The 27,541-nt window shown below is 35.3% G+C and overlaps 1 protein-coding gene across 1 annotated transcript; it reads right to left on the bottom strand.

Annotated features, from left to right (window-relative positions):
• Window positions 1-1,706: 1,706 nt before the first annotated feature.
• Window positions 1,707-24,100, bottom strand: LOC128231583 (sorting nexin-14-like). Its single transcript, XM_052944596.1, has 31 exons — window positions 23,990-24,100; window positions 22,706-22,774; window positions 22,303-22,360; window positions 21,863-21,942; window positions 21,552-21,630; window positions 21,033-21,076; window positions 20,646-20,733; window positions 20,305-20,389; window positions 19,925-20,081; window positions 19,354-19,429; window positions 19,152-19,196; window positions 18,804-18,914; window positions 18,261-18,381; window positions 17,668-17,823; window positions 17,240-17,364; window positions 16,590-16,657; window positions 14,953-15,008; window positions 14,641-14,726; window positions 10,699-10,891; window positions 10,145-10,222; window positions 9,836-9,936; window positions 9,466-9,562; window positions 9,239-9,279; window positions 8,964-9,034; window positions 7,091-7,145; window positions 6,459-6,579; window positions 5,840-6,004; window positions 5,248-5,278; window positions 3,342-3,406; window positions 2,843-2,934; window positions 1,707-2,626 (listed from the first exon to the last, which is right to left on the bottom strand). The coding sequence occupies exons 1-31, from the start codon at window positions 24,088-24,090 to the stop codon at window positions 2,549-2,551; spliced, it is 2,793 nt and encodes a 930-aa protein (XP_052800556.1). The 5' UTR covers window positions 24,091-24,100; the 3' UTR covers window positions 1,707-2,548.
• Window positions 24,101-27,541: the final 3,441 nt, after the last annotated feature.

The raw sequence follows: 27,541 nt of genomic DNA, 5'->3' as shown, positions 1-27,541 counted from the left end.
AAGTATGAAGTTCCTGGGTGCAAGTGTTCTTTAGTGATTGAGCAGAAACCATTTTTGTGATTGAGCAGAAACCATTTTTAAGCTTAAGGTCACCGCCAACATATCATGTTTTACCTGAAGGTTACCTTGACCTTTGACCTTTTGATCTTAAATTCAATTGGGGTCATCTACTAGTCATGAACAACTAGCATACCAAGTAAGTTCCTGGACCCAAAGAATCTCTACTTATTGAGCGGAAACTGTTTCTCCACCTCAAGGTCATGGTGACCTTGCCCTCAAGGTCATGGTGACCTTGACCATACTAGTCATGACCAACTAGCATACCAAGTGTAAGGTTCCTGGGTCTAAGCGTTCTATAGTTATTGAGCGGAAACGAAGTGTGATGTACAGACTGACTGACGGACTAATGGACTGACTGACGGACAGGGCAAAAACAAAATGTCTCCCCATGAATGGGGGAGACATAAAGAGAGGTCTTGTCTGATCAATAACTAGAGAAGCCTTTGTCCAATCATAACATAAAGAGCGGTCTTGTCTGATCAATAACTAGAGAAGCCTTTGTCCAATCATAACCAGTTTAGGTCAGAATGTGTTTGGGCATTGTATCTTGGGACAAGAATGATAACCAGCAGAGCCATATTGCTCGAGTCATTTCATTGTTTAAATAAAACAAATACTTAAGAATTCAATTATACACCACCTAAAATTGATTTTGTCCAATCAAGAGCTAATGAAGCCTTTGTCAAAATCATCACCAAATTTGGTCAGAATGTGTATGGGAGTAATATCTTGTACAAGTTAATTAACCAACCATATCATTAGTCACTCGGCGTTATTGCCCTTCATCATAGAAATTAACCTAAAATCTGTCATGTCCGATCAATAACTTACAGAAACCATTGTCCAGTCATCACCAAATCAGGTCAGAATGTGTATAGGCAGAATATTTCAGTCAGGTTTGATATATTGAATTGACAAAAGCTGTATTTACAATGTCCGCTCTCTTAATTTGGCTTAACATACAACCACTTGTCAACGAATTAATGTCCTAAAATTAAGACCAGCTTATTTTGTGACAGTTGGCACTGCCCTCTTGTGTTTTTTTAAAATTTTAAGGAATGATCATATTTAAGGAATTTGACACGAATGATCAAAACAAACAAAAACCCACATGATTAAAAAAAATCCAGAGTTGCAGTTCATGTGAACTTCTTGTTAAGATCTATCTGAATATGAAGTTTAATATCAATACCTTTATGACTGCTCTGGACAAAAAATTAAGAATGAAAGAGACCAAAGGGCACTGCTCTTCTAAATATGATTGATCTGTGTATGAAGTTCAAGGTCAGGCTTGCAAAATAATTGCGTTGGAAGATTCACCATGACCAGATGGCATGTCTCACACAAGACAAAGATTTGTACCTCAAAAATGTCAGGTCACACGATGTTAAATGTCAAGATAAGTACTGTTGATAGTTCTGGTCTGGACTGTGACTTATCCGGGCTGTATCTTTACCAAGCATAGTAGAATTTTCAAAAAACTTGCATGGAAGTTCACCATGCTGAAGTGGTGTGTCACAGGTTCATGTATTGTTCAACTTCATGTTACTCTGTGTTGCACTAGCATGGAAGAGCATTATGTCTGAAAGGCTCTCATTTTGCCATTTAAAGTGAATTTATTTTTTAGAGTTCACAAAAACACAAAGCAGTTTGTAAAATTTAATATAAAGATGTTGTCTTGAATTCGTATAACAGACAAAAACTCAATTACAACATGTAATCTCCTATAATCCAATAAAAAGTGTCAATTAGATATTTTAGACAGTGATATGAAACAAACCACCACATTTAGAATGTTTAGAAAGTAGTGCAACTTTGTGTTGACTGCTATTAAAAAAACTTCTAAGACATTTAAGTATGAAAATCTATCACAGGCAACTCATTAATAAACAGATTAATTATAACATTATTGTCATAATGAAAGCATACAAGCATATATATATAACTTAGTAACCAAATCTATCAGAATGTAATACCGTATATGTAATTACATCACATAATCATCTTTTAAATAACAAGAGTGGTGCAGAGCTGATGCACATGTCGGTCTGTTTTTGTTGTTTTTTTCAGTCAAAAACTAAAGACATAACTCAACATTTTTTAAAAAGTCAGGGCCACAGCCTCGATATGTAAGTACAAGTATGTATTGTTTCTGGCAACATGATTATTAGTTATGTCCAAGATTTAAGTTTTTGCATAACAAAGACGATGGCACCAAGTCTATGACAATACCACTTATTTTTTTTTCTTAAAAAAAACAGAAGAGGTAAAAGATGAATATTTCGTTTCCACTAGTGCATTTAGATTATCTTGTTGATTATTGTCAAAACGCAAATAATGTTTGAAATACATAGAAATATTGCACAGCTAATAAAAATACATATTAATATGCGTATTTATAATGAGATCAAGCTGGAATGTTCTTTCTAAAATCTAATGATTTCATGACATCACTGCACTCCTGCTCCTCATAATAAATGACAGGATATCATACGCTGATTGGCTTATTGTTTGTTATCTCGGGAAACAGCTCTGTCATCAGGATGTCCAGGAAGACATAACTTAACTGTAAATGAAATGGAATGTACATTAGTATTGTAAACTTTATTCAATTTGATAAAATTTCATGTTTAAGAATCTGACCAATCATTGAATCTGACCAATCATTGAATCTGACCAATCATTAGACAAATAAATCTACAATACCAACTTTTTTTCAAAAAGGAGTAAATCTCGCCAATTATTACAATTCATTGCATCTTATCATTGGTGCCTTTGGTACCTGTTTGTTGAGTTTGGGCTGCTGTAGACAGTGGACTACAGTCAGGGAGCCGGCCCGGTGTTTCTCCTCCCCCATCGCCAACACAGCGCCCTCTACAAAACATCCAAAATATAACTCACATCTTCATGGTAAAACACACATATAGGCTCCCACAGATCCCCCATACAGATGATAAATAACATCCAGTAAATCAGATCAAGGCCTATACAGTTTCTGCAAATGTAATATATATGTCTATGATGTTCAAGAGTAAAAATTGAAAATCCTTCAGCCAAATTCGACTATCAATCTGAAAAAGTGTATAAGTCTTACTGCTCAAAGATGAGCATAATTTATTTTGTAACATATTGCTTTACTCCTTTGATTATGCATGAAATTACTTAATATATGCTCTGCACTGTGATTTTTTAAATCTAAAGATTGATTGACCATAAAACATATTTAATATAAAATTTCATAATAGTAATGGCGTATCTTGCAATGAAATATAGTAACTCACTTGGCAGAAAATCGAGACATCCTTGAACAACCTCATCGTATCTCTGTCTCTTCTCATCATCTGTCCTGAAATAACAAGCAACATTGGAATGAGAACTGTTATTAGGTATCCTGTATATTAAAGGAAAAAAAGTGTGTGAAAATATTTCAAATATAACCATTAAATCTGAAAATATCCTCAAATGTTTCTGACTTACAATGTGTTTTAGCTAAAGCGGAATGGAAGGGCGGCCCGCCCTGCCCTTTTTTGACCCCGCCCCGTTGCCCCTTTTTACACGCCCTGTCATATTTTTCCCGCCCCCTTGCGCCCTTCTGGCCATTCAGATCGTTGTTTATCATAAAGTTACGCCCTAAAACTATTTCATTGGTCAATGTCGCCGTTTCCTAATCTGTCACAGATCAGTGCGTTCTAAGGCACATGACCGTCATCACCGCGGGTCTGATTAACGGTAGTTCGCGCTTATAATCAGGGTGCTAATTGATGTTCATTATGACACATTATTCCTTGTCTGAGACATCGAAGTTATACCTCTAAATGTCGATCTTTGATGCCGATGTTGTTACAAATTTAATTAATTTAGCAATTTATAATCGGTAATCTCCTAATCACACAATTGGGTCGTCTATCATCCAATTATTGAAACGTCCCATTTTAACCAATCAGAGAAGACACTGGTCAAATGATTAAAAGTTTGTTAAATTGCGATAGAAAACGCGAAGAAAGGATGAAAAATGCTGTCAAGTATTAGTAAACAATTGATACTTGCAGTGTAAAAACAAGGCACACTTTTTAGAACAGTGTTTCGTTTGAAGCAGACGGTCATTGAAAAACAGACGGTGGCGCTATTAGCCTAAGAAAATCAAATACTTGACTTCATGACCAATATTTGATAGTTTTTGTGTTGAATGTTCGTAATGAAAATTTGTTTTGATATCTCAAAACTTTTTTATTTGGTTTATATAGCTTTTACTTACAGTATTTTCCTCATTTGTACGATGTTTAAAAGTAGAAGATTCGGCGAGTCACCGCCATTTTGTCATAACATTTTTCGGAGTTTATTTTTCGATTTTCTAGTTCTATTATTAAGTATTAGTGAGTTTTTCATGAAGGATAGAGATTTTAAATGTCATTTTGTTTTAAAATGTCAGCATATTAAAATTTATTTAACCAAAGACAAGTAAACAACAGCAAAGCTGAATGTGACATTCGTACCCTATCCTGATCGTACCAAAACAAGATTCGCCCCCTGCACTTAAATGTTTTTAACAGCTCATATATAAGGCCATTCTGATTTTTTGTAATGGTATTTTTTTTTAACTGTCTTTGTTTTTTTTATACACTTTTTTGGAGGTAAACTTTACATTGCAAAAAGGAAACTATAGACAAGTACACTTTTGATAGGCTAAACAAGAACACTTTTTTTAACATTCCATCTAGTAAAAGCAATCAAAGTAAATGTGAATTTAAAGTTTTGTGGCATGGTACAATATTTATCTCAGGTTTAAAGATAAGTATCTCGTCTCCCCACTTCTCCCTAATTTGACTGGTGGGAGAAGTGACTTCCCCAAAAAATCAGCCTTGTGAGAGCTCTGGTGACAACAACCCGAGATGGTAAAGAAAGTGTCTGAAGTGAAAATGAACAAGAAAAAAGAATTAAGAGTATTCAGTAGGGATATTACTACAATGTGTGCATGAACATGCATGTGCTTTGATAAGGTACATGATCGTTTTACAACAATGCAAAGCTAATATTGTGCGCATTGTTTTCCCATTTAAGAAAGCACCATGCCCCTATTTTAGCCCACCCTGCCCTTTTTTTGGCCCACCCTGCCCTTTTTAATTCCTGGCTAAAACACTATTAAAAAACATACTATATCAAGCAAGAAGACTAGGCTAACATACTTACCTAGGTGGATCAGTGTCAAAAAACAGCACATCTGAAAAACAACAACATCATAGTCATAACTCAGTGGTGTTTACAGGTAAGTATAAATTTACCAGACATATTACATACCGGTACAAATGTAGATGTAATTAAAGAAATAATTTGATATATGTTTCTCTCCAACATCTGAAGTTTTGAAACTGAAATGATAGAGGTGTAAGTGTGTTTGTATTCCAATAAAACACAGTCTGGAGTTATGTTTTAATGGACAAAGAAACAAGATAACACACCAAAATCATCGAAAACAATCTTGCACTAGATTTTGCTCAGTAGTAACGTATAAGATAAACAAAAAGTGACATCATAATATGCTCCCTCTTCACTCGGCACAATGCTTTTTAGTGCTTTCATGTTTTACAGTGGAATAAAACATCAACATATTTCTTTTACTGTAACCAAAATGCGACTGCTATCATGATAGACCAACAAAATGCATTTAAACAAATTGAATTTAAAGGTACATAGTAATTATTTGTAAAAAGAACTGAACTGAATAAGAGTACTTCACATGTTGTCCCAGGTGAGAGCTACACTGTAATCACCATGCACCTACCTCTGAGCAGGTGTATGAGGCTGACAAGCCTGTGTTCCTGGGTAACCATGGCGACCTTGTGTTCAATGTACCAGTCTAGATATCCCTCCAGCGTCTCCTTCATGAACATTCGGGCAGTGTACAGGCAGTGGTGTAGCCATACCGGCACCTCAAACACATACCGGGCTGTGGAAAAGACACAAAGCTATGTGGTTATTCCAAACCTACTGTTGATTATACAGTGGCATCCCTTCATGAGAAAGAACTTACAATTAAAGAACTTACAAGTAATTTTGGATTACAACATCATAACTGTCACAAGTATATAATAAGAATTTTACACGCTTGTCCATTTCTCTACTTCAGTTTCAGTTTTCAGTTAACTAAGGGTATATCTCAACAGTTACATGTATTGTATACATTGCAATGGTAACACATGTACACATCCAAAGTTTTATATAAATATAATAAATGGTTCTAGTACCTCAACTTTTAAAACAACAAGAACAACAGACATTGATAATCATGTGGCTACTTTCTCTAAAATTGGACATTGCTATTATAGCAATGGACCAATTTATACTCCGTACAATCATAAGAGTGGTGATTGCAGCACAGGATGAGGACATTAACACTATACCTATATAGATGATTGTATCATAGACCCCCTCAACGTTTCTCCTCTCCGTCAGCAGGTCTCCCTGTACTCTGTCACGCTGTTCCAGCCCACTCGCATTGTTCTCATATATCGTCTGGGACAACTATTGAATAACATGGTAAGACATTTAACAACCCAAGGTTTTGTTATGCCGCACTGTTAGATGTTTATTCATCATCAACACTTATTTTAACACCTAGCTACCAAAAAAACACTTACTTTTATATAGTTAGAGTATTAGGATGTTAAATATGATTTTAAAATACAACAACATCCAACGTCAAAATGCATTGCATGACACAATTTTTTCCAATGAAGAAAAAGTTTGTTTTTCTTTGAATACCTGAAAACCAAGGTGTGTCTAGATGATAAACATAGAAATTTAACAGCATGGACTTGGTTTCTTCATTTATGTATTTTAATGCAAATCTTTCTTCAATGACATTTGGCAAATACTAAAATATGTACCGTAATAGAATCGTAAATCTGTCACTCATATTTAGTTTTCTTCTAACAATTTTACTCATTTGATAACCATCAGTGAAGCGTTTCTCTGTCAATATTCACGGAAATAATACATACTTGAAGAGTGTGTGAATAAAGACATACTGTACCTTTAAACTGGAGGTTGACAGCAGTGAGGCTGACGAATCCCTGCGCTCCATTTTACTGTGGAGAAACCCATGAAGGTTAATAGTCAATAAACAACTAGAGATTGCTTTTTCGAAAAAGCGCATGTCTCCCCCATTGTGTGGTCGTAGGTGAGAAATAATCAATGATGGATCCCAAAATCAATAGGGGCCATCAACTAGTCATGACTAACTGGCATACCAAGTATGAAGTTCCTGGGTGTAAACGTTCTTGAGTTATTGAGCAGAAACCGGTTCTTCACCTCAAGGTCAGTGACCTTGACCTTTGACCAACTGATTGCAAAATCAACTAGACATCATGACCAACCTCACTTCAAAGTTTGGTGAACCTAGATCAAAGCATTCTCCTGATATTGCACGGAAATATTTTTTTACATTAGAGGTCACAGCGACGTTGACCTTTGACCTTGTGACCCCCCAAAATATAGGAGTTTTCTAAACCTCATGATCAACCTCCCTACCAAGTTTGGTGAACCTAGGTCAAACCATTCTCAAGATATTGAGCGGAAATGTTTTTTACATTGGGGGTCGCCGCGACCTTGACCTTTGACCTAGTGACCCCAAAAACAATAGGGATCTTCTACACCTCATGACCAACCTCCCTACCAAGTTTGGTGAACCTAGGTCAAACCGTTCTCAAGATTTTGAGCAGAAATGTTTTTTATATTGGGGGTCGCCGCGACCTTGACCTTTGACCTAGTGACCCCAAAAACAATAGGGATCCTCTACACCTCACGACCAACCTCCCTACCAAGTTTGGTGAACCTAGGTCAAACCATTCTCAAGATATTGAGCGGAAATGTTTTTTACATTGGGGGTCGCCGCGACCTTGACCTTTGACCTAGTGACCCCAAAAACAATAGGGATCCTCTACACCTCACGACCAACCTCCCTACCAAGTTTGGTGAACCTAGGTCAAACCATTCTCAAGATATTGAGCGGAAATGTTTTTTACATTGGGGGTCGCCGCGACCTTGACCTTTGACCTAGTGACCCCAAAAACAATAGGGATCCTCTACACCTCGCGACCAACCTCCTTACCAAGTTTGGTGAACCTAGGTCAAACCATTCTCAAGATATTGAGCGGAAATGTTTTTTACATTGGGGGTCGCCGCGACCTTGACCTTTGACCTAGTGACCCCAAAAACAATAGGGATCCTCTACACCTCACGACCAACCTCCCTACCAAGTTTGGTGAACCTAGGTCAAACCATTCTCAAGAAATTGAGCGGAAATGTTTTTTACATTGGGGGTCGCCGCGACCTTGACCTTTGACCTAGTGACCCCAAAAACAATAGGGATCCTCTACACCTCACGACCAACCTCCCTACCAAGTTTGGTGAACCTAGGTCAAACCATTGTCAAGATATTGAGCGGAAATGTTTTTTACATTGGGGGTCGCCGCGACCTTGACCTTTGACCTAGTGACCCCAAAAACAATAGGGATCTTCTACACCTCATGACCAACCTCCCTACCAAGTTTGGTGATCCTAGGTCATGCGGTTTTCCAGTTATCGATCGGAAACGAAGTGTGACGTACGGACGGACTGACGGACTGACGGACTGACGGACTGACGGACTGACGGACTACCGGACTACCGGACTGACGGACAGGGCAAAAACAATATGTCTCCCCCAGAGAGGGGGAGACATAATAATCACATCCATGGGTGATTACATTTTTACTTATTATTTTCAATGCATAGATTATATACTATGTTGTTGTTTATTGTTCTAAAGATGTAATCTGATTTGTGTTCAGTTTCCATATGTGGATCCTGTGTCTACAGTAATGTAGTGAATGTTCACTTATGTGTGGACAATATTTCTCTCTTACCATGGCAATGGTTTAGATGGTTCAATACTCTTTTCAAAGTTGTGCAGGAAAGAATCCAAATGTTGCCCTTTCTAAAGATGAAAAATACTCCTTTCAATTACAATTATTCAAGACAGTATAACTTGTATCAATGTGTACTCTGTATGGGTATAATGAAATATGAATAGTATATATAGGCAAATTCAGAATAATTATCTTATCACAAAGACATTCAAAATATATAAACTATAAAATACAACTAAATATGTCAGTCGTCTCAGAATCAGTACCATTACCTCTTTTACAAGTTTCCTGGGAATTTTGTTCAAAGCTCGACCTAAAACATAAAAGCACAAAAACTAAGGGTATGGAGAAACACATAACATGTGCAACTCTATCCGCAAATAATCTTGAACAGTTCAACATCAAGCTACCGGTAATAATCCAATTAAGATATTAAAAGAATAACAGCTCTAAGAAAATGACTGAATGGCAATAACTTTAAGTATACATGCAATCCTACCAATGTTAATGTCCAGTCCAAACTCAAAAGGCTTCTCTGATGTGAGGAAGTTGTAGAGAAGCTGGCTGCCTTTCAGGTGAGGCAGGGTCAACAGTCGCTGAGGGTAGAGGTAAGAGTGACAGCTTTAGTTATAATATGTCTTAGGTACACAAGCGCTTGCAAAGAAAAAGAAGTAAACAGAGAAATCAGAATGTTAATGAATTTAATTTTAAGCCATTGGCATCAGACTGAATATTTCTTGATCAAAGATGAAATGTTTTGCATAAATCAAACGTTCTATCAATTCCAATAAGGTCCACTTTATTGAGGCTGTTAACAAAGGAATGCTACTGAAGTCACATATCACAAGATCGTGCAATTTTTCTCTTACCTGTAGGTACTGTTCAAATGGTTCCCTTTTTCCATCTATGAAGTCCTGGTTTTTTGTTCCAAACATTTTCTTCTCTGGCAGGCTGCACTTCTCCAACTCACCTGAATAATAACAAGGCATGTCTAAACTTCAGAGTATACTTTAATGAATAATAATTGCCTATAAAGCATCGTAATTGCTAGCCTGAGCTTGTTTTGAATTTATGTAAAAAAATCAAGAAGCTGCAAGCATCCCATGTGCACAATCATGGATGACAAGATCTGATTATATATATTCAAGGTCACATTGTTTCAATGTAAAAGTGATTACCATGGAACTCTTTCAGTTTCTGTTCCAGAATGTAGAACTCGTGGTATCTTCTCGCCACAACCCACATGGCTCTCCCCTCTGAAAATAAATATTGCACACATGTCTATTATCAGATCTAGGGCAGATTGCTTTGAACATTGTTTATGCTAACAATATGATTTACGGCATCAATGATATTCTCATAAATACACATATTTTAATAAAACAAATACAGTTGAAACGTTTGTCTCAACTCGTTTTAGAAATGCTGTAAATCACCAATGTGACCATGGATGTTCAAGAGCAGTTAGGATGTGAGAATTTGCAATAATGTGTTTATTTTGGGAAGAGCACATATGAGATCATTAATTTTGTCAACAATTTAAGATATATTTTTTTTCCTTTTTATCAAGCAAAAATTACAAGTACAATTGATAAATGTATAAATTTATACAGAATTCAAAGGGAGAAGGAGGAATTGTTCTCTGTTTCTGTGATTAATGTCATTTAGAACCTTTATGCTCTATACATGTATCTTAAACAAATTGTACAACGGATTGTCCAACAACATTTACCATCCGGCACATCCACCCTCCGGACATCTACAATGAACACAAAAAAGCTCTTCTTGTTGTTTTCTGGGTCGGGTCTGTTGCCGAGGCGGGGGATTGTGACCCGCCAGGTGGAGAGGTCGTGGGGCTGGAATGTCTCCATGGCAAGATCCAGGTCTGTCACCTCATTCTCCCCGCCCTCTAGCGAACTTGCAGACTGAATATGTGAAGAAATAGTGGAAAGATAAAGTATGAAGTGTTGATTTCCAATATTGTTTTCAGTGTATTGATAAAAGCCACTTTTCGCATGTATGTATTTAGCCCCAAAGGAGTCAAAATAAATTTAATAATATTTACTCAGTATGTGAAATTTCATAAAACATGATTGTATAAAATGCAACGATAGTCGTAGTGATTTTATAAGCTCTGATTTAAGCAGGGTTGTTGCAAATCAAATATTATTTTCCTTTTTTATTGACAAAGTTGTTACTATTTTGGAAAAGAATGTCAATGGCATATAGTTACCACCAAGTACTGTTACCGGTAGTTTGTTTTTACATAGCGATGGCCTCACTTCAAAATGGAGAAGCTGCTGTTTTTCTGTTTTGGAATTTTTGTATCATTAAAATCATTAAGGCGAGACACATCCAACTGCAAAATGCTGAGTAAATAGTCCAATGAGAAAATGGTGTTGTATCATGTGATCAAAATGTCAAGCAATGATTGGACATCTCACAGAGATGAAAAAGCCGAACCTTCAGAAATTGTACCGTAACTACAAAAATTGTATCTTCGGCATTTTGAAAAAAAATGTGTGATCAATTTACCAAGATTAAATACTAAAAAGTTGCTACTGAAAACATGGGATTTTGTAGCTTCGACATTTGGAAAAGAGGCCATCGATATGTTTGAAGATTACATACAATTATTGTCAGAAAAACAACAGCTGTCACAGAGACATTTCTGCCGCTTTTCAGTGTAAGGATTGAAAAGTTAAATTAGATTTAAATGCAATACATGATGTGCTGAGATATTAACATAAATTTGGTTACATGGACAATTTTAACCAGAATTTTTAAGTCTAATAATAAAGGGCAATAATTGGCAAAATACAGTTATCTAACTTGGTATATTTGCTGAGATATTGACTTAAATGTGGTAACATGCAAAACCTTAACCAGAATTTCTAAGTTGAATAATAAAGGGCAATTATTTGCATTAAATGTGAACTAGAGTTATCTAACTTGGTTAATTAAGTAGGTTGGTTGAGTACCATTGTATCAAGTCTCAATGCAATACCTCAAGTAGTTGCTGAGATATTAACCTATCTGTGCTTGCACGCAAAACCTTAACCAAGGTGTGACGCCGACGCCGATACTTGGGTGAGTAGTATAGCTCCCCTTATTCTTCGAATAGTCGAGCTAACAACTATATTTAGTTTCAGAATTTTGTGATACATACAAAGAGTATTTTTAAAAATGTGGAAGACTGCTCTATTAGAAGTTGAAAATACTCTTTGTTTTTATGATTTACGTTAAAACTGCAATTATCTCTTAATTGTATGGCTCATGTATACAGGTTGACTGAGTTTTAGTATCAGTGTTAAGTAGGGATGGAAGCGAATATCCGAGTATCCGGATATCCGGATAGCACGCAAGTATTCGGATACCAAAATGGGTATTCGAATATTCGTTAAGAATTAAAATTTCAATGAAATAGCTTAGCAGAGACATAGCAATTGTTATAAAACTTTTCAGATGAAATATTTCAGGTGATCAACAGTGTCTGTCGCGAAGTGGGTATGTGTCACAAATCGTCTGCTAATTTGGTGTTTGTACAAGGCGTGATATTGTGTCCTTGTGCAGCACCCTGTGAAGTTCTATGACCTTGTTTACAATGACAAGTGTTGTTTTATGATATCAGATGTGCTTAATTGACACTAATTGGCACTAGTTGATATTAAACGGATTGATCATTAATCCGCAGGAATTGATCGTCCAATCACAAGATAAGGGTCGTGCAATCAAAGCTATTAATGACCAATCGTATTTTTGATGAATATGCATAAAGAAATTATTGCTATCTGAACAATAAATATAAAAACAAATTTGTTTATCTTTTCACTTTTCAATCAAATTTCCATTATTTTGCATCTTGTAATTGTGTTTTGAATTATTAATCGTTATTCCTGTATCATGACAACGGAAATATGCCTCCAACATTGACTTCAAGTTTTTGGAAGTATTTCACAAAATCTGAGGATGGTAAAAGTGTTGTGTGTCAACTGTGTAATGTTAAACTGGTATATTGTGGCGGAACTTCAAATTTTAGAAATCACATGAAAAAACACACCGTATGCAGTCCACCGACTATGCCTTCAAAGTCCACCATGAGGCAGACAACTCTTGACGTCACCATGTCCACTCTTTCTTTTTTTTATACGATATGTAAACATGTTTAGTTTATTGATAAATAAAAAAGTACACGCAGGTAAATAAAGAAAAATCAGATCATCTTTTTGTCTTCTTATCTTTTCCGCAATTATATCCTTCATCAAAAAACACCGCAGAAATTGTAGGTATTGCATTAAATCAAACAATATAATGAAATAAAATTACAATCGACTAATCAAATAATCAAAGCGTCATTTAACATGAAACCTGCTGATAAATAACAAACTCGAAAGCACGTGGCAGTAACCAAGCAACAACCTCGGCCGAAGTGACTATCAAATTCGCGAGGTGTTTATGTGGTATTCATCATGAGTTTTATGATGTAAAATGAGTTGTTTAGCTTTGATTAATACATTATAAATTATTAAGACTGAGAAAGAATGAATGAAAAAGTGAAATTGCCATATGACGAATTATAAATTAAGTGGACACTTGTGTCAAATAACAGAAGGTGGGTGACATATAATAGGAAATTTACTTACTATGAAAACAATTTGATACGAGTATCCGGATAGTATTCGAATACTTGATACGTATATCTGGATACCGATTTGGTATCCGGTTTCCATCCCTAGTGTTAAGTCCACTTGATAAATGACCAAATGTTGAATATGTTTTTTTAAATTGTTTGATGCATAAATATGCAACAGCTTCTTTATGGTGCAGAGCTATGGGGTCTAGGATGATATGATGACCTCAAAAGAGTGAATATCTATGCATCAAGTGTGCTAAGTTATATACAACAAATAAAAGTGTTATATACAATTGTTGCCATGGTATATAAAATCTTAAAAACGTTCTGTCAAATATTGGCTTAAAATACTAAAAGTGCCTGATTGTAAATTTGTCAAAATTGAAATGATTCATTTCACAACCAGTCTTCATAACCAACCAATGAGGAACAGGAGTATTGCTGGAGGCACTAGATGCTCCACAAATGCTCTTATACTATGAAAAGGCAGAAAGTGTAAAACAATGAGCTGGTAGAAGGTGAATGATTTCAGCATTATCAAGTTATCTACAAATCAAGATTCATTTTAATCCCTTTAGGCTTTACTATTTTCCAAAATATGGCTTGAACAAGCACCCATGAAACAAATTTTTGTTGAAGGGAGATAACTAAATAGTATATGTGGGGCAGGATAATGGTTCTTGTGCACTGCACTTCCTCTCACCATCTTTCTTTCCATTTTTTAAGTTTCATTTCTGCACTTTCCAAGACATAGCCAGGACAAGTACCGATTATGAAAAAATGGTTAAGGGGAGAAAACTAAATAGGATGATAAAATTATGGTTCATGTGTGCTGCAAATCCTCTCATTGCCATTCATTTATAAACCTTTTTTCATTTCAATCCTCATTAGTAGTTTTTAAGTTATTCTGCGGACAAGGGTGTGACAAAAGAATGGAAATTAAAAGAAGATGAAAAGACAGATGGACAAAGCAGTGACTATATGCACCCATAAAAATGGGGTCTCTGTTAAATGCAAAATAATAAGAATTGCCAAACTTACAGGGACAGTGATTGTGTCGGCCTCATCATTGTTCTCCCCGTCCACTAGATCCAGTGATGATACTGATTTAGTGTCAGATTTGTCTACTAAAATAAATGAAGGCAATTGTTTACTTTATTTCTTATAAACTCAAATGCCGTGTCCACAAAATAAAACGACAGAACATATCCTACTAAAATAACAATATGCTATCATAATCCATGTCGGTGCTTAATACAGAAAAAGTAAACATGCAGCTTATGTTATTCTACAACTGAATTCAGTGGTAATTCTTTATGGACAGATATGTAAGAAGTGACAGCAAAGAGATACCTGAAGGTTTGAAGACCTTGGTGATTCTGGAACCTATTCCCACAGGCTTTTGTTTCCTGTAATGTTAAACAAACATAATTGGTTTATTTAGAAAAATAACAGCACAACGAATCTTTCCAATTTTGGCTTAATTAAATGAAGTCAAAGTTGAAAGTGCAAGTATGGTGTATAATTCTGCTAGCAAAAACAATTGAAATCTCTACCCATGTTAGACAGTATTAACCATAATATCATAATATTAACCAAGAAAGGCCAAGAAAAATTCAATCTTTCTCAACTTAGATAAAACAAAAGCGCCAACTTTCACAAAATATGCCAAACTTTAATTTAGGACACCCAGTTTGATGATAAGTGGTTTTACCTCAAACCAAATTTAGAGAACGGACACTGTAAGTACAGTTTTCACCTATTCAAGATTCACAACTCTAGAGTGAGTGGTTATCAAACTTGACTTGAGATATTCTGCTTAAAAACATTCTGACAAAATTTAGTGATGATTTGACAAAGAATTCTAAAGTGATTGATTGGAAGAGACCGATTTTGGGTAATTTCTATAATTAAAGGATGATGACTCTTGAAGGACTCAAGCAATATGGCTGGTTAACAAACTTGTCCAAGATAAATTTCACATTCTGACCAAATTTGGTGATGATTGGACAAAGGCTTTTGAGGTAAATGATCAAACATTACCAATCTTACGTTATTTCTATAAATAAAAGAGCAATTAACTCTCAAATGATTCAAGCAATACCACTGGTAATTGAACTTGCAGGTATGAGGTATAGTAAGTAATTTCTATAATTAAAGGACAATAACTCTTGACTGATTAAACATATCATTGGTTATCCAAATAGTCCAAAATATTATGGCTTTTATGCCCATACAAATTCAGTGATGTTTGGACAAAGGCTTCTTAAGTTTATGGTCTGACATCATACTGGACGCTGCTTGCCCATTAGCTCATACACTGCAGGTAAAATTACAATATGTCCCGTTCAATGAACTGGATGAAAGAAACGTATATTTACATAAAATTTCCCATTCATTTTTTTACAACAACAAAGGCATGAAAGGACCAATAGGAAAGATTATCCATATATGTGGTAAAGTAATCGATGTAATTGGAGTGTAAGAATCCTTCTTAAGGGTTCGGCACATTATTTTTCTTTTAATGAGGAGTAGTGTGTACATTACCATGTTTATAATTGTGTACATTACCATGTTTATAATTGTGGACATTACCATGTTTATAATTGTGGACATTACCATGTTTATAAGTGTGTACATTACCATGTTTATAATTGTGGACATTACCATGTTTATAATTGTGGACATTACCATGTTTATAATTGTGGACATTACCATGTTTATAATTGTGGACATTACCATGTTTATAATTGTGTACATTACCATGTTTATAATTGTGGACATTACCATGTTTATGTGTGTGCAAAGCATTTACTCTTTTTTCCTCTTAACTGGAGCTTTGAACAAAGATTAACATGTAGGCTTAAAAAAATAGCCTAGAAATATTGGACTTGGTCATGAGAAGCCAAATACAAGCGTGGATAAATATCTTGCAATTCTTGTAGACTCCATACCCAGAATCACTTTGTGGGAATCACAAGAAGACATACCAAGATGTATTTGTTGCAGCCTTTGATGTCTGCGAGGCCAATCTGTCTCCAATAATCATCTTGTAGTACTAGAATATATATATATATATATATATAATGTGTTGTGTATCACAAAAAGATCAATAGACACTTCATCAGTATTAAATTCAACTGAAGTGTTAACCTAAAAACTAGAATATATCTATTTTAAGCTTTCAGAGGAAAGACGTTTGATATCATTAAGAACAAAAATTAACAAAATCCATTACGAATGTCAAGTAACTGTGCTCTGGTGAAACAGTAGGAATTATGTGGAAGTTTCACCCTTTTACATGACATTTATGCAAAGGCCACTATTAAAATATTCACAAAATAATAATTTTAGCGCACTTTTATATGACTATGTCTTACCTGTATGAAGTCATTTTATATACCGGTATTGCCATGCAAATGTAACTATATTTTTTTGTTAATGTATGTATTAAGGCTTTTAGGCTAAAATGTTATCTTGAAAAGAGAAAGTGAAATATTTGTACGGAAATTTTCCCTTAGAAATAATCACAGTGATAGGAACTTAGGAAGTAATTTTGTGAGTTGGATATTATAAGCTAGCTTCTATATGAGGTACGGAAATGAATCTGGCCACAGTAATCTACCATAGTTATGTTTACCTCTTCGCTCTGATGGAAGAGTGGTAGGAATGTATGGTTGAGGAGGTTATATACATGTTCATATGCCCGGAACATGGGGGTTGAGCGGCGCAGCTGGATCACATCCTCTGGGTCACCGTCCACAACTGAAACAACAGAAGGAAACATTCTAATATTGACAGTTTAATGCGAAACTGGATCAAGTTATTGCATTAATCTAGGTTCTTGAAAGAATTAATATTAAGCTTAGAATGTGTGACCCTTACTAGACTGTAATACATAAAGTATAGTATTTGATGCACATGTTCTTTTTTTTTAAATAGAACAATACTGACATTGCCAGTGAAAAAGGATCAAATGAGCAAGTCAATCCAGAACAAATATTAGAAGCAATACAGAACTAATAATTCCACCACCAGAAAACAATACAAGAAATGTTTGCAACCTACTCTCCTGTAGTTCTGTAACAATGCTCTCATCCAGTTTGATTTTATCAGGGGCATTTGGGGCAAGGTAGTTCCTGTACAATTCACGCACAGACGCATGCAACTTCTCCAGGTCCTGCTGGCTCAACTCAGGGTCCAGGATCTTCTTGTTGAAATCCTCTGTTTAAGGGGAACATAAAAGTAAATGGACAGTTGACTGCATAATAATTCCAAGGCTCAGCATATTTTCTCCCCTGTAAAGGGTATAACTCAAGAAATATTTAGCCAGAGTGATGGAAGAGGCTACACATGTGAATTGTAAACATTTCACAATGCCTCTTGTATACATCAAAAACTGTTGGAAAGTCATATCTAACATTACACTGAACTTGTGTTTGTTTTGTGCTGCTGACACACCAGTGATATGGTACAAGTATATGGTATACTCTGAATGTATACATATTATAACTATTTTTTGAAAGCTTAATCATTAAAACTAATGGAGCGGCAAACCTGACACACATATAAATTGAATTTAAATAATACCTTTAATCAGAACACAATATTAAAATATCAAATTCTATGGTACATGAAGGCAAAAGATACACAGATCTTACCACATGAAAGTGCAAACTGCAGGACATTCACGGCGGCCTCAGACTTCAGGAACTGCATGAACGGGTAGAGCATTTTCGGGTGGTCTGGGTCCATCACATCACCAAGCACAAACCGCAGGCTCTAAAACACACAGGTAGGGATTTCATGATGTGCTACAATCAATACTTGGGGAAATATGCCATTCTGAATATACTTTTTTATATAGTTCTTGATTTTAATGAATCAAGTCATTTTACATTCATGTATGACTCGGATAACAACAGGGTTAAGAATGGTTGGTAAATCTAATTCAGAAGAGAAGTGATATTTGGAATAAACAATACTTATATTCATAGCTACACATATGTACAAGCTTATTAGGCTTTAAGTCTCAAATGTTATCAAACTGTATTTATGTTGTTTTATGATGCACATATCACTATAATACACGATTTACTCACTATTGATCTTACTCAGAATCTTTAATTTTTAAAAGTCAGACCATTACATATTTTCGCCCAAACTAATAAAGAATACAACTCTCCACTTGGCTATGTACATACAGACTTGCTGAGTTTGGGTGGTTGTTCTGGGTCACTGAAGGAGCGGCACTGCCTGCTGAAGTTGGCCAGGAATGAGACCTTCGGGGAGGGCACAGCTGGGGGTGGGGGAGGCTGAAATAACATGTGATAGAGAGATGGTTTTCAGATTTTATACATTATTTAAGTATTAATTAGCTATATTTGTTTTAAAAGTTATTATCTTTTAAAATATCATATATTTGAAAAAAGCGCACAAAACAATGTTTTTGACAACGGCTGGTTTTTAAAAAAAGTCGTCCACACTTGGAAATGCTTGTATAATCTGGATTTATATAAAACAAATATTTACTGGAAAAAAATACCACTTACAGGGGTGTCATCCAAAAATATCAGGATCATATTGTTCACCATATCCTGAAAGAGTACCAAACAGATTACTATTTAATTGTATGATAAACAAACAACTTAAAAGATTTAATGGCAATGGACATGATATGTTATTGTATGACCTTCAGATAAATTTCATTACTTTTTATATTTATTTTGAATTACAGTTTGCAAGAATACTAACTGGGTTTGCAATAGCATCCATCGCTGGCATGATGACAGACGCCGCTAGGATCTCCCTCAGTAATGCGCACATAGCCCTACAATCATGTAATAATAGCAAAATAAAAGTTGTTGGCCCCTGAAAAACAGTTTTCTAGTAAGAGTTTTGTACATTTATTTTGTCAGTAGTTAGTAATCTCTTCCTAGTTTATCTAAAAAGATTAACCATACATAATACAAAGAGCAAATCAAATTATTAATATATACTTATCATGTTTGAATCAAATCAGTATGTCCACGAATACATTTTACAATTAATTCACTATTTTCAGTTTAAATTATATTATAATGATTGATCAATACAGCTTGTCCTTCTATCATCGATGATCGATTATGATTTTTCTCTGATTTTCAACCCCGATCAATCAGTGATTAAGACAATATAATGTCTATTGCAAAATGTGTAATTTCTCTTGTCTCGAGTGTATGCTAAACAACATGATAGTATTCCAAGAACTCATAGAAAGATAAACATTTATAGGTATAAATGAATAACTAGCACAATTATTAAAAAAAACCCAGATCATGCATACTTGGACTGCAGGGCCTGAGGTCTTAACACGTATGGGAATATTTTCTCGACGAGTCTACGTATGTATTCCTGTTCAGCCTTGCGTGATGACATGGCATAATGAAGGTTAGGGCCAAGAAAGGCTAATGTGGCATCCTGAAGGTCCTCCCCTTCCTTAGCTGCCAAACACATGAAACAGATTTATTGATGAAGTTGTCAAAAAAATTCTTTATCAAATGATCATTTCATCTGATACTTGTGTAATACACGTTTATTGTAGTGTATAATGTAAATGTAAGTCAAAAGAAGGCCAAAAAATACCTCAAACACTGTTCATGTCAAAAAGGTATGGCAATCTGAACAAATAAAACAAAGTGATCAAGTTCACTAAAGACTTCCCACCTTGAGCCCGGGCCTGTAGACAGGCATGTAGGTGTTGCAGCCCAGCCCTCATCAACTTCTCCGTCACCAGGCGTGGAACGTCCACCTGATAGAGGCACAATAGTGTGGCATTTGTAACAATTACTGTGTCTATAAAGAAACTTTGTTGTTTGATTCATACTATTACGAAAACAATAGTTTAAACCAGGTGAGGTGTTAATTGTTCCATTTTTATGTACAGATCATTATGCTTTATTCTAAAAGATATTTGTATTTACAAAATATATCATAGAAGTTATTCAGCTAATTCAATTTACAGTTCTTATGAAAATGTCACAAACGACTGTTGCATGCATTGCTACCTTTTTCCCTCTCCTGAGCAGAACAGAGAAGAGGAACCGTATGGAGGTCCGCAGCTCATCCACAAACTCCTCATCTGGACTTACCTTCCTGTAAATGGTAGCAGAGGGCATTATCATATTGGTACGTAATTTGTGACAATAAAGACAACCATCTTTGTTCAAATAAGGTTTACATTTATAAATATCTCAAATTAATTACAAGAAATATAAGACATACATGTACATCCATTTTTTTATAATTTCAAGTATCATATCATTTTACGACATATCTATCAGGCTTATTTTCATTATATGTTTAGCTTATACTGGACAAAGGAATGCATTCATGCACTAGATATAAGTATAATAGTTAAACTTGGGTTAGGTAAGAAAATCATAAGTACCAACCTATACCATGTGTACACAAACTCATTCAGCACTATACTCAGGAACTGCAAGAAAGAAGCAAAATACTACCGTACATTACAATACTAAATGGATGCTTTTATAAATTAGCAGTCAAGTTCATCTGATCTTTCAAACAAATATTCAAGATGCGCGATTAATATTTTAAATGAGGATGAGAGTGGTCTTGTGGTATAGGTGTTGCTGCTCATCAAGGAGGTTTTAGGTATATTGCCCGACTAGGTGCTGCCGCTCACATAAAGGTCATTGGTTTGATGCCCAGCGGGCCAATCTTCTTAATGCCATCAGTACTTGTTCCTACCCAGGATACAGACTCAAGCATGATTATATAAGCTATTGCCTTTCATTACAATCAGGCTAACAGAAATTAATATAAACTGGCAAACTACTCTGTAAACGTATCTACATGTAAATTAGATTTTTTTCTTATTAGGCAATGACAAAATCTATATGATAACTTGGCAACAAATCTTTGAGTACATTGTTGCAGGTAGAGCTTACCTCTTCAAAAGCCTGGTCCACAGACTCATGAATGTCCAGTCCAGTCCATGGTTGGAAGGCAAGAATGTTCAGCTCAGGTCTGCAATAAATACACACAGACGGGTGTATAAAACAGTTTGAAGTAAACCATCATCCACTAAACACAATAAGCTCATCAAAATACATTTTTGTTTGTTTCTTTTACCTCTACACCAATGCCTGAATTAAGCTGTCTGGTTCCAAAATTGTACTTGGACTACATAAATATACATAAAATACTGATTATCACATCAAACCACAAATCAAGAGATAAAATTGTCAACACTTGATACCTGTGGCGGGGACATCGCCTCTGGCCACAGACTGTGCACACAGACTTGAGCAATGTGAACTCATCGTCACCCTCACCATCCTGGTAAATGACAACCAGAAAAACATTACATTTAGCATAAGTATCGTAAATTACGTCCTCAATTAATACAAATCACATTTAACATAATTGTAATTTTAAGAGACTAATCCGAAAAATATTATTTATATGACAGCAAGTAAAACTCTCTACTTGTAATTATAAACTAATAATTTAGAATAAACACAAGCTGCAATTTATTCCAAGACACCATATCATGTATATCTAATCTACAAACACATTTACTTTTAATTTCAATCAGCTCATTGCAGAAAATTCTGTAAACATCAAGTTAAATTTAAATGCATGTAATAAGCAATCATAATTTTTGAATTGTATGATTTAATAATACACAAAGCATACTTTTGACTTCTTGATGAATTTCAAATATGGCAGCAAGTTTGGCAGCATAAAGTCCTTACTGCAAGAAAAAGAAAAATGTTATCATTGTGTAAGTTTGACCCCCAGACCGGAAACTTTCTCATGGGCTCTCAAAAGAGACATCAGTATTGGTTTTTACTCAGCATGACAGTATAACCTATCAGCTTTTGTCACAATCAAGCTGAAAGAATTTATCACAAACTGTTACATCATTATCTGTTATAGTAAACAATGACTCTTTTGATTATTCTGAACTTCATCATGACAAGTAATTTGTTTTACTTTTACAAATCTTTTACTGGATCAAAAGTTAAAAGTTTAAAATTTATCAATGAACAGATTCTAAAATCATGGCAGTGTAAATACTATCTTAGGAGCTTCCTACCTGATCACAGAATAAGCTGTAATTATTCCCAGCACAAACGACCATACCAATAAGGTAAATAAAATATACCTGTAAGAAAATATCTTAGATAGAACAATTCATATGACAAAAATGCTGTTCCAGTTGTTTTTATGTAAAAAACATAGCCAACACTGATGTATTGGTTTCTGTTTGTAAACAACTTCTTACATCACTATCAAAATCACATGGTTACTACCAACACATTGGCACAAGCCCGCCAACCAAGCACCAGATGTACATAGTCAAATATAAAATGTGACCTCATTTTTGATCGAATGCACATGGTCAAACGAGACTGTTTTATTGATTGTATGTTGCATGTTGGAGACTGTTGAAATGATTGTATGTTGCATGTTGTAGATAATTTTTAAGGGAATGAAAGAAACTTAATGATAAACTATAAAAAGTTAAATATCTCATTACTATAAAATTAATTATTAAAATGTTTTAAATAAAAGACAATTGGTTATCAGCTGGTAAAAGATGATCTGGTCTCCATTGAATTGGGCACAAGTAAGATGCCGGATGATTAGGTCAAGGAACCATGTTACTATAATCGGACGTATGAAAGTTTCACGTCTTTAAAGGTAAATTTGAGTGGCTGCAAAACTAACTACCTAATGTTTAATCAATGTAGCCTGATGTTGTACTAAAAATTTGTTAAATTAGTAGGGCAAGTAATTTCTGTGCAGGGCAAGTGACCGAAGACTATTTTTTTATTACAAGACCTGTGCAGTTAACTTGTACATTATCTTAAAGACTGGTTGTTACTCAGCAAGTTAAGGCGAAATGTCTTGCGTTTGGAACAATTGTGTCTATGATAAACATTGGGGCAAGCCCTTTCCATTTCAATATAAATCATATATTTATAATATCTTCAAATTGGAGTTCCTGAATGTTATTTAGTATGAGATACAGTTTCCCCATGGTTCTTTATACACCTAGGTATATTTTTTGTGATTTTGATACAGACATATGGTTAATATGTACGTAATTTTCATAATGAGGGGAGGGTTGGGCGTGGCATCATCACACACCCTACTCCTGTAGCATGAACAGGAAGCACACATATTCAAAATTCAATTCTAACCAACGAAATGTCATTAATTATCATATAAATCAGCAATGAAAATGTGAATCATGCAGACATAGCAACTACTCCATCCGAAATTAATTAGTCCGAATCCGATAATATCCAACAAAAGGCATTTAAGAGAACATTGAAACTAGTAACGATAAATTAAATGAATCAAAATGCATTACCTATAAAATAAAAGTGTAATAAGAAGCAATATAGAAAGAAAAATTGAAAATCTTGAGTGTTCTTGGATGTAATATTTGACAACATATAGGGGGACAGCCATTTTGTGATGGTTGCAGGCAACAGTTAAAGCTTGATGAGAACGCCAAACCCAACACAGTGGTTAACTCCCTTTACCATAAACAGAGATCGATGTTTTAAGGAATTTTGTATTTTTGTAAGTTTTGCTACGCTCTGTCAATTCATAAAGTACGAGTACGAATCTAATAAGCAATGACAGTGTATGATAAACTGGTCGCTTAAAGTGCTGTAGTGGCCAAGTTTTGTCCATATGACTGGTAAATGGTGTAATGAAGGAGGCATTTTTTTCTAATTAAAAATCAAATTGCACTGTCAATTAAAACACGTCCGTAAGAAGTTGACTTACGTTAATGGAGCTTCGTTAATGATACTTATGGAACTTTGCATGTATAAAGCTGGTCTATCAAGTATAAAAGATGGCCACAATAATATATGGCTGTGAAGCATTTTGTTGCCGTAAGATAATTATTTAAGTTTCAGTGTTAGTAGGTTACCCGATATATACCCCGTATTTTCAAAGATTGGGTCATCTAACATATATATTATACATCTTGTCATCTAACACGTTGTAGTTCAGTTACGGGAAACGTTTCATTTATTTATCAGTACCGAAAAATAGACGCTATTTTGGTACGAAATACAGATTATTGACCCATTATGTAAAATATTGGGTCACCACTTGAATAGTTCTGGACCAATGACGTTGCACCATTCATGTTGGGTGCATGATAAAGTAGATCTGCAAAAAAATGGTTTAAGATATTGAAAATGTTGAAGGGAGTGTATTATACCGTATTATGTGTATTTAGTATTATGACTAAGAAAGGGCATTTTTCTGTTTTATGTATGATAATTCCCTTGTCCATTAAAAAAGGTCGTGGTGTAATTTCAAGTAAAATGAAATTATGCCTAACAATCGCATGTATTCTCTTGATTTAGAAAATTTAATTTAAATAATTCTTTATCAGTGCCTTAAACATATACCATTAGAAAATTATTCCGATGCTTTGAGACTCAGACAATATTTATGTACATGTATAGCACTTTGACAATAAATGTAGCAGCTATCTTAAACCGATCTTTACTGTTGAAGTTCAGATGATAAATTTCTAACATACAGGAACAAAACCCAGATGAAAGTGTGCATGCATCACAGACAGTCAGCTTTAATCAAATGCCCTGTAAATGCTGGGACAAGTGTGAGAATAACGGTAACCCTAACATTTATCAAAAAAAAATTCGAATGTCTATCAATTCTGCCTCTGTTTTCTTGTGAAAGGATTACACCGAAAAGCTAAACTTTCAAATAATGCACTGGCTTGGGAATAATTCACAAACTATCGCAACGAAACAAAAAATATAATTCGAAAATTTAAAAAGGTATACGAACATAAAATAATAAACAAAATTAACTCCGATAACATAACAACTAAAGTATGGTTCAAACTAGCTAAACAACTAACTCAAAAACAAACATCTTCACCAATTCCAACTCTTATTGAGGAACAATTAAGGCAGATTCCGATGAAGAAAAGGCAGACCTTCTAAACTCATACTTCAGCAAACAATCAACCATAGAACCCCAGCAACATCCCCCTTTTACAGTTGAGAACGTTCCATCCACTTTCCTCTCAAAAATATTATTGACAAGCCAGGACGTTAGAGATGCGATTTTCTGTATTGATCCTAGTAAAGCCAGTGGTCCTGACCCGATTAGGCCTACACTTATTAAAGAGGGCAAAGACGAACTTGCTGCACCTTTCTCGAAATATTTTAACAGATTGTTGGCAAACTCTACCTTCCCTTATCCATGGAAGTTGGCGAACGTCTGCCCCATTTTCAAAAAATCTGATCCATCTAGTCCCTGCAATTATGTACCAATATCACTTCTAAGTTGTATTGGTAAACTCATGGAGCACTGTATCCACAAATACCTCTACAACTACGTCATCTCGAATAAAATACTTACATCCTTCCCATCTGGTTTCATCAAAGGCAATTCTAGCGTCAACCAGTTAGCTTTCTTTTACAACGACGTCAGCAAAGCCTAAGATGAAGGGAAAGAAGTAAGGGCTGTCTTTTTGACGTTTCAAAGGCGTTCGACCGAGTCTGACATCATGGCCTTATTCATAAGCTGTCATCCATCGGTATAAGTGGCTCACTTCTTCATTGGTCTTCCTTTTATCTTTCTGACCGCAAACAACGGGTAGTCCTATCCAACTCTGCATCAGGAATCCTCACTATCAACGCTGGTGTTCCTAAAGGACCTATCATTGGACCTTTGCTCTTCCTTATTTTCATTAATGACATTGTCGATGACATTAAGGCAAACATACGCTTATTCGCAGATGACAACGGTCTTTACATTATTGTCGAAGACCCCGTATCTTCTGCAGCTGTCCTTAACCATGACCTATCTCAAATATCATCTTGGTCGAAGAAATGGCTAGTAACTTTTAATCCATCCAAGACAGAATCTGTTCTCTTTTCTCGTAAACGTCAACAACAAAATCAACCCCCACTTTATCTCGACAATGTACCCATATCTCAATTCAGCACTCATAAACATCTTGGGGTAACCTTCTCTTCAGATGGCAAATGGCAATCCCACATATCTTTAAACGTCAACAAGGCATGGCAGAGAATTGGTATTCTTAGAACGTTAAAGTTTGTAATTTCCCGTGCAGCCTTGGACAAAATGTATGTCACTTTTATTAGACCTTTACTCGAGTATGCCGATGTTGTCTGGGACAATAGTAGTAATGAATTAAAAAATGATATCGAAGCTGTCCAACACGAGGCGGCTAGAATTGTAACCGTTACTACCAAACTTTGTAGTATTGAGCGGCTTACGGCTGACGTTAACTGCGATACACTTGCGGAAAGGAGACGCAAACATCGCCTCATTATGTTCTTTAAAATGAAAAATGGTCTTTCTCTAGAGCATCTTACAAATCTTATTCCTCAGCCGAGAGCTCAGCCATATGCCCTATGAAATCGCTCAGAAGTTCCAGTCATCACTTGTAAAACTCAAGCCTATGCTACTTAATTTCTACACTTGACTATTCGCCAGTGGAACTCACTTCCTGAAGATATCAGACATACACCTACTTTCAGCGAGTTTAAATCACAACTTAACACGAAACCAAAGAAATCACAACTCCTGTATAATGTAGGAAACAGACAACATCAAGTTAATCATGCTCGTCTGCGATTAGGAAGTAGCTCATTAAATTATGACCTTCACAGAAGAAATATTATTCCTTCTCCCCTTTATGCTTGTGGTGCCGTTGAAACTGTGTCACATTATCTCACTCAGCCTAGATATCAATTAATGCGTGACCGTTTTATTCATGATTTACCTTGTGCTGCTACTGTAGAAAATCTTGTTTTCGGTAATGATCGCCTTACCCTTGATGACAATTCAAGCTTGTTTTTAAAAGTCCAGAGATTCATTGCAGCATCAAAGCGTT

The sequence above is a fragment of the Mya arenaria genome, chromosome 4 (genome assembly GCF_026914265.1).
Source record: "Mya arenaria isolate MELC-2E11 chromosome 4, ASM2691426v1".
NCBI lineage: Eukaryota > Metazoa > Mollusca > Bivalvia > Myida > Myidae > Mya > Mya arenaria.
Note: the sequence above shows the minus strand (reverse complement) of the source record. Positions and strands in the feature narration are given on the sequence as shown.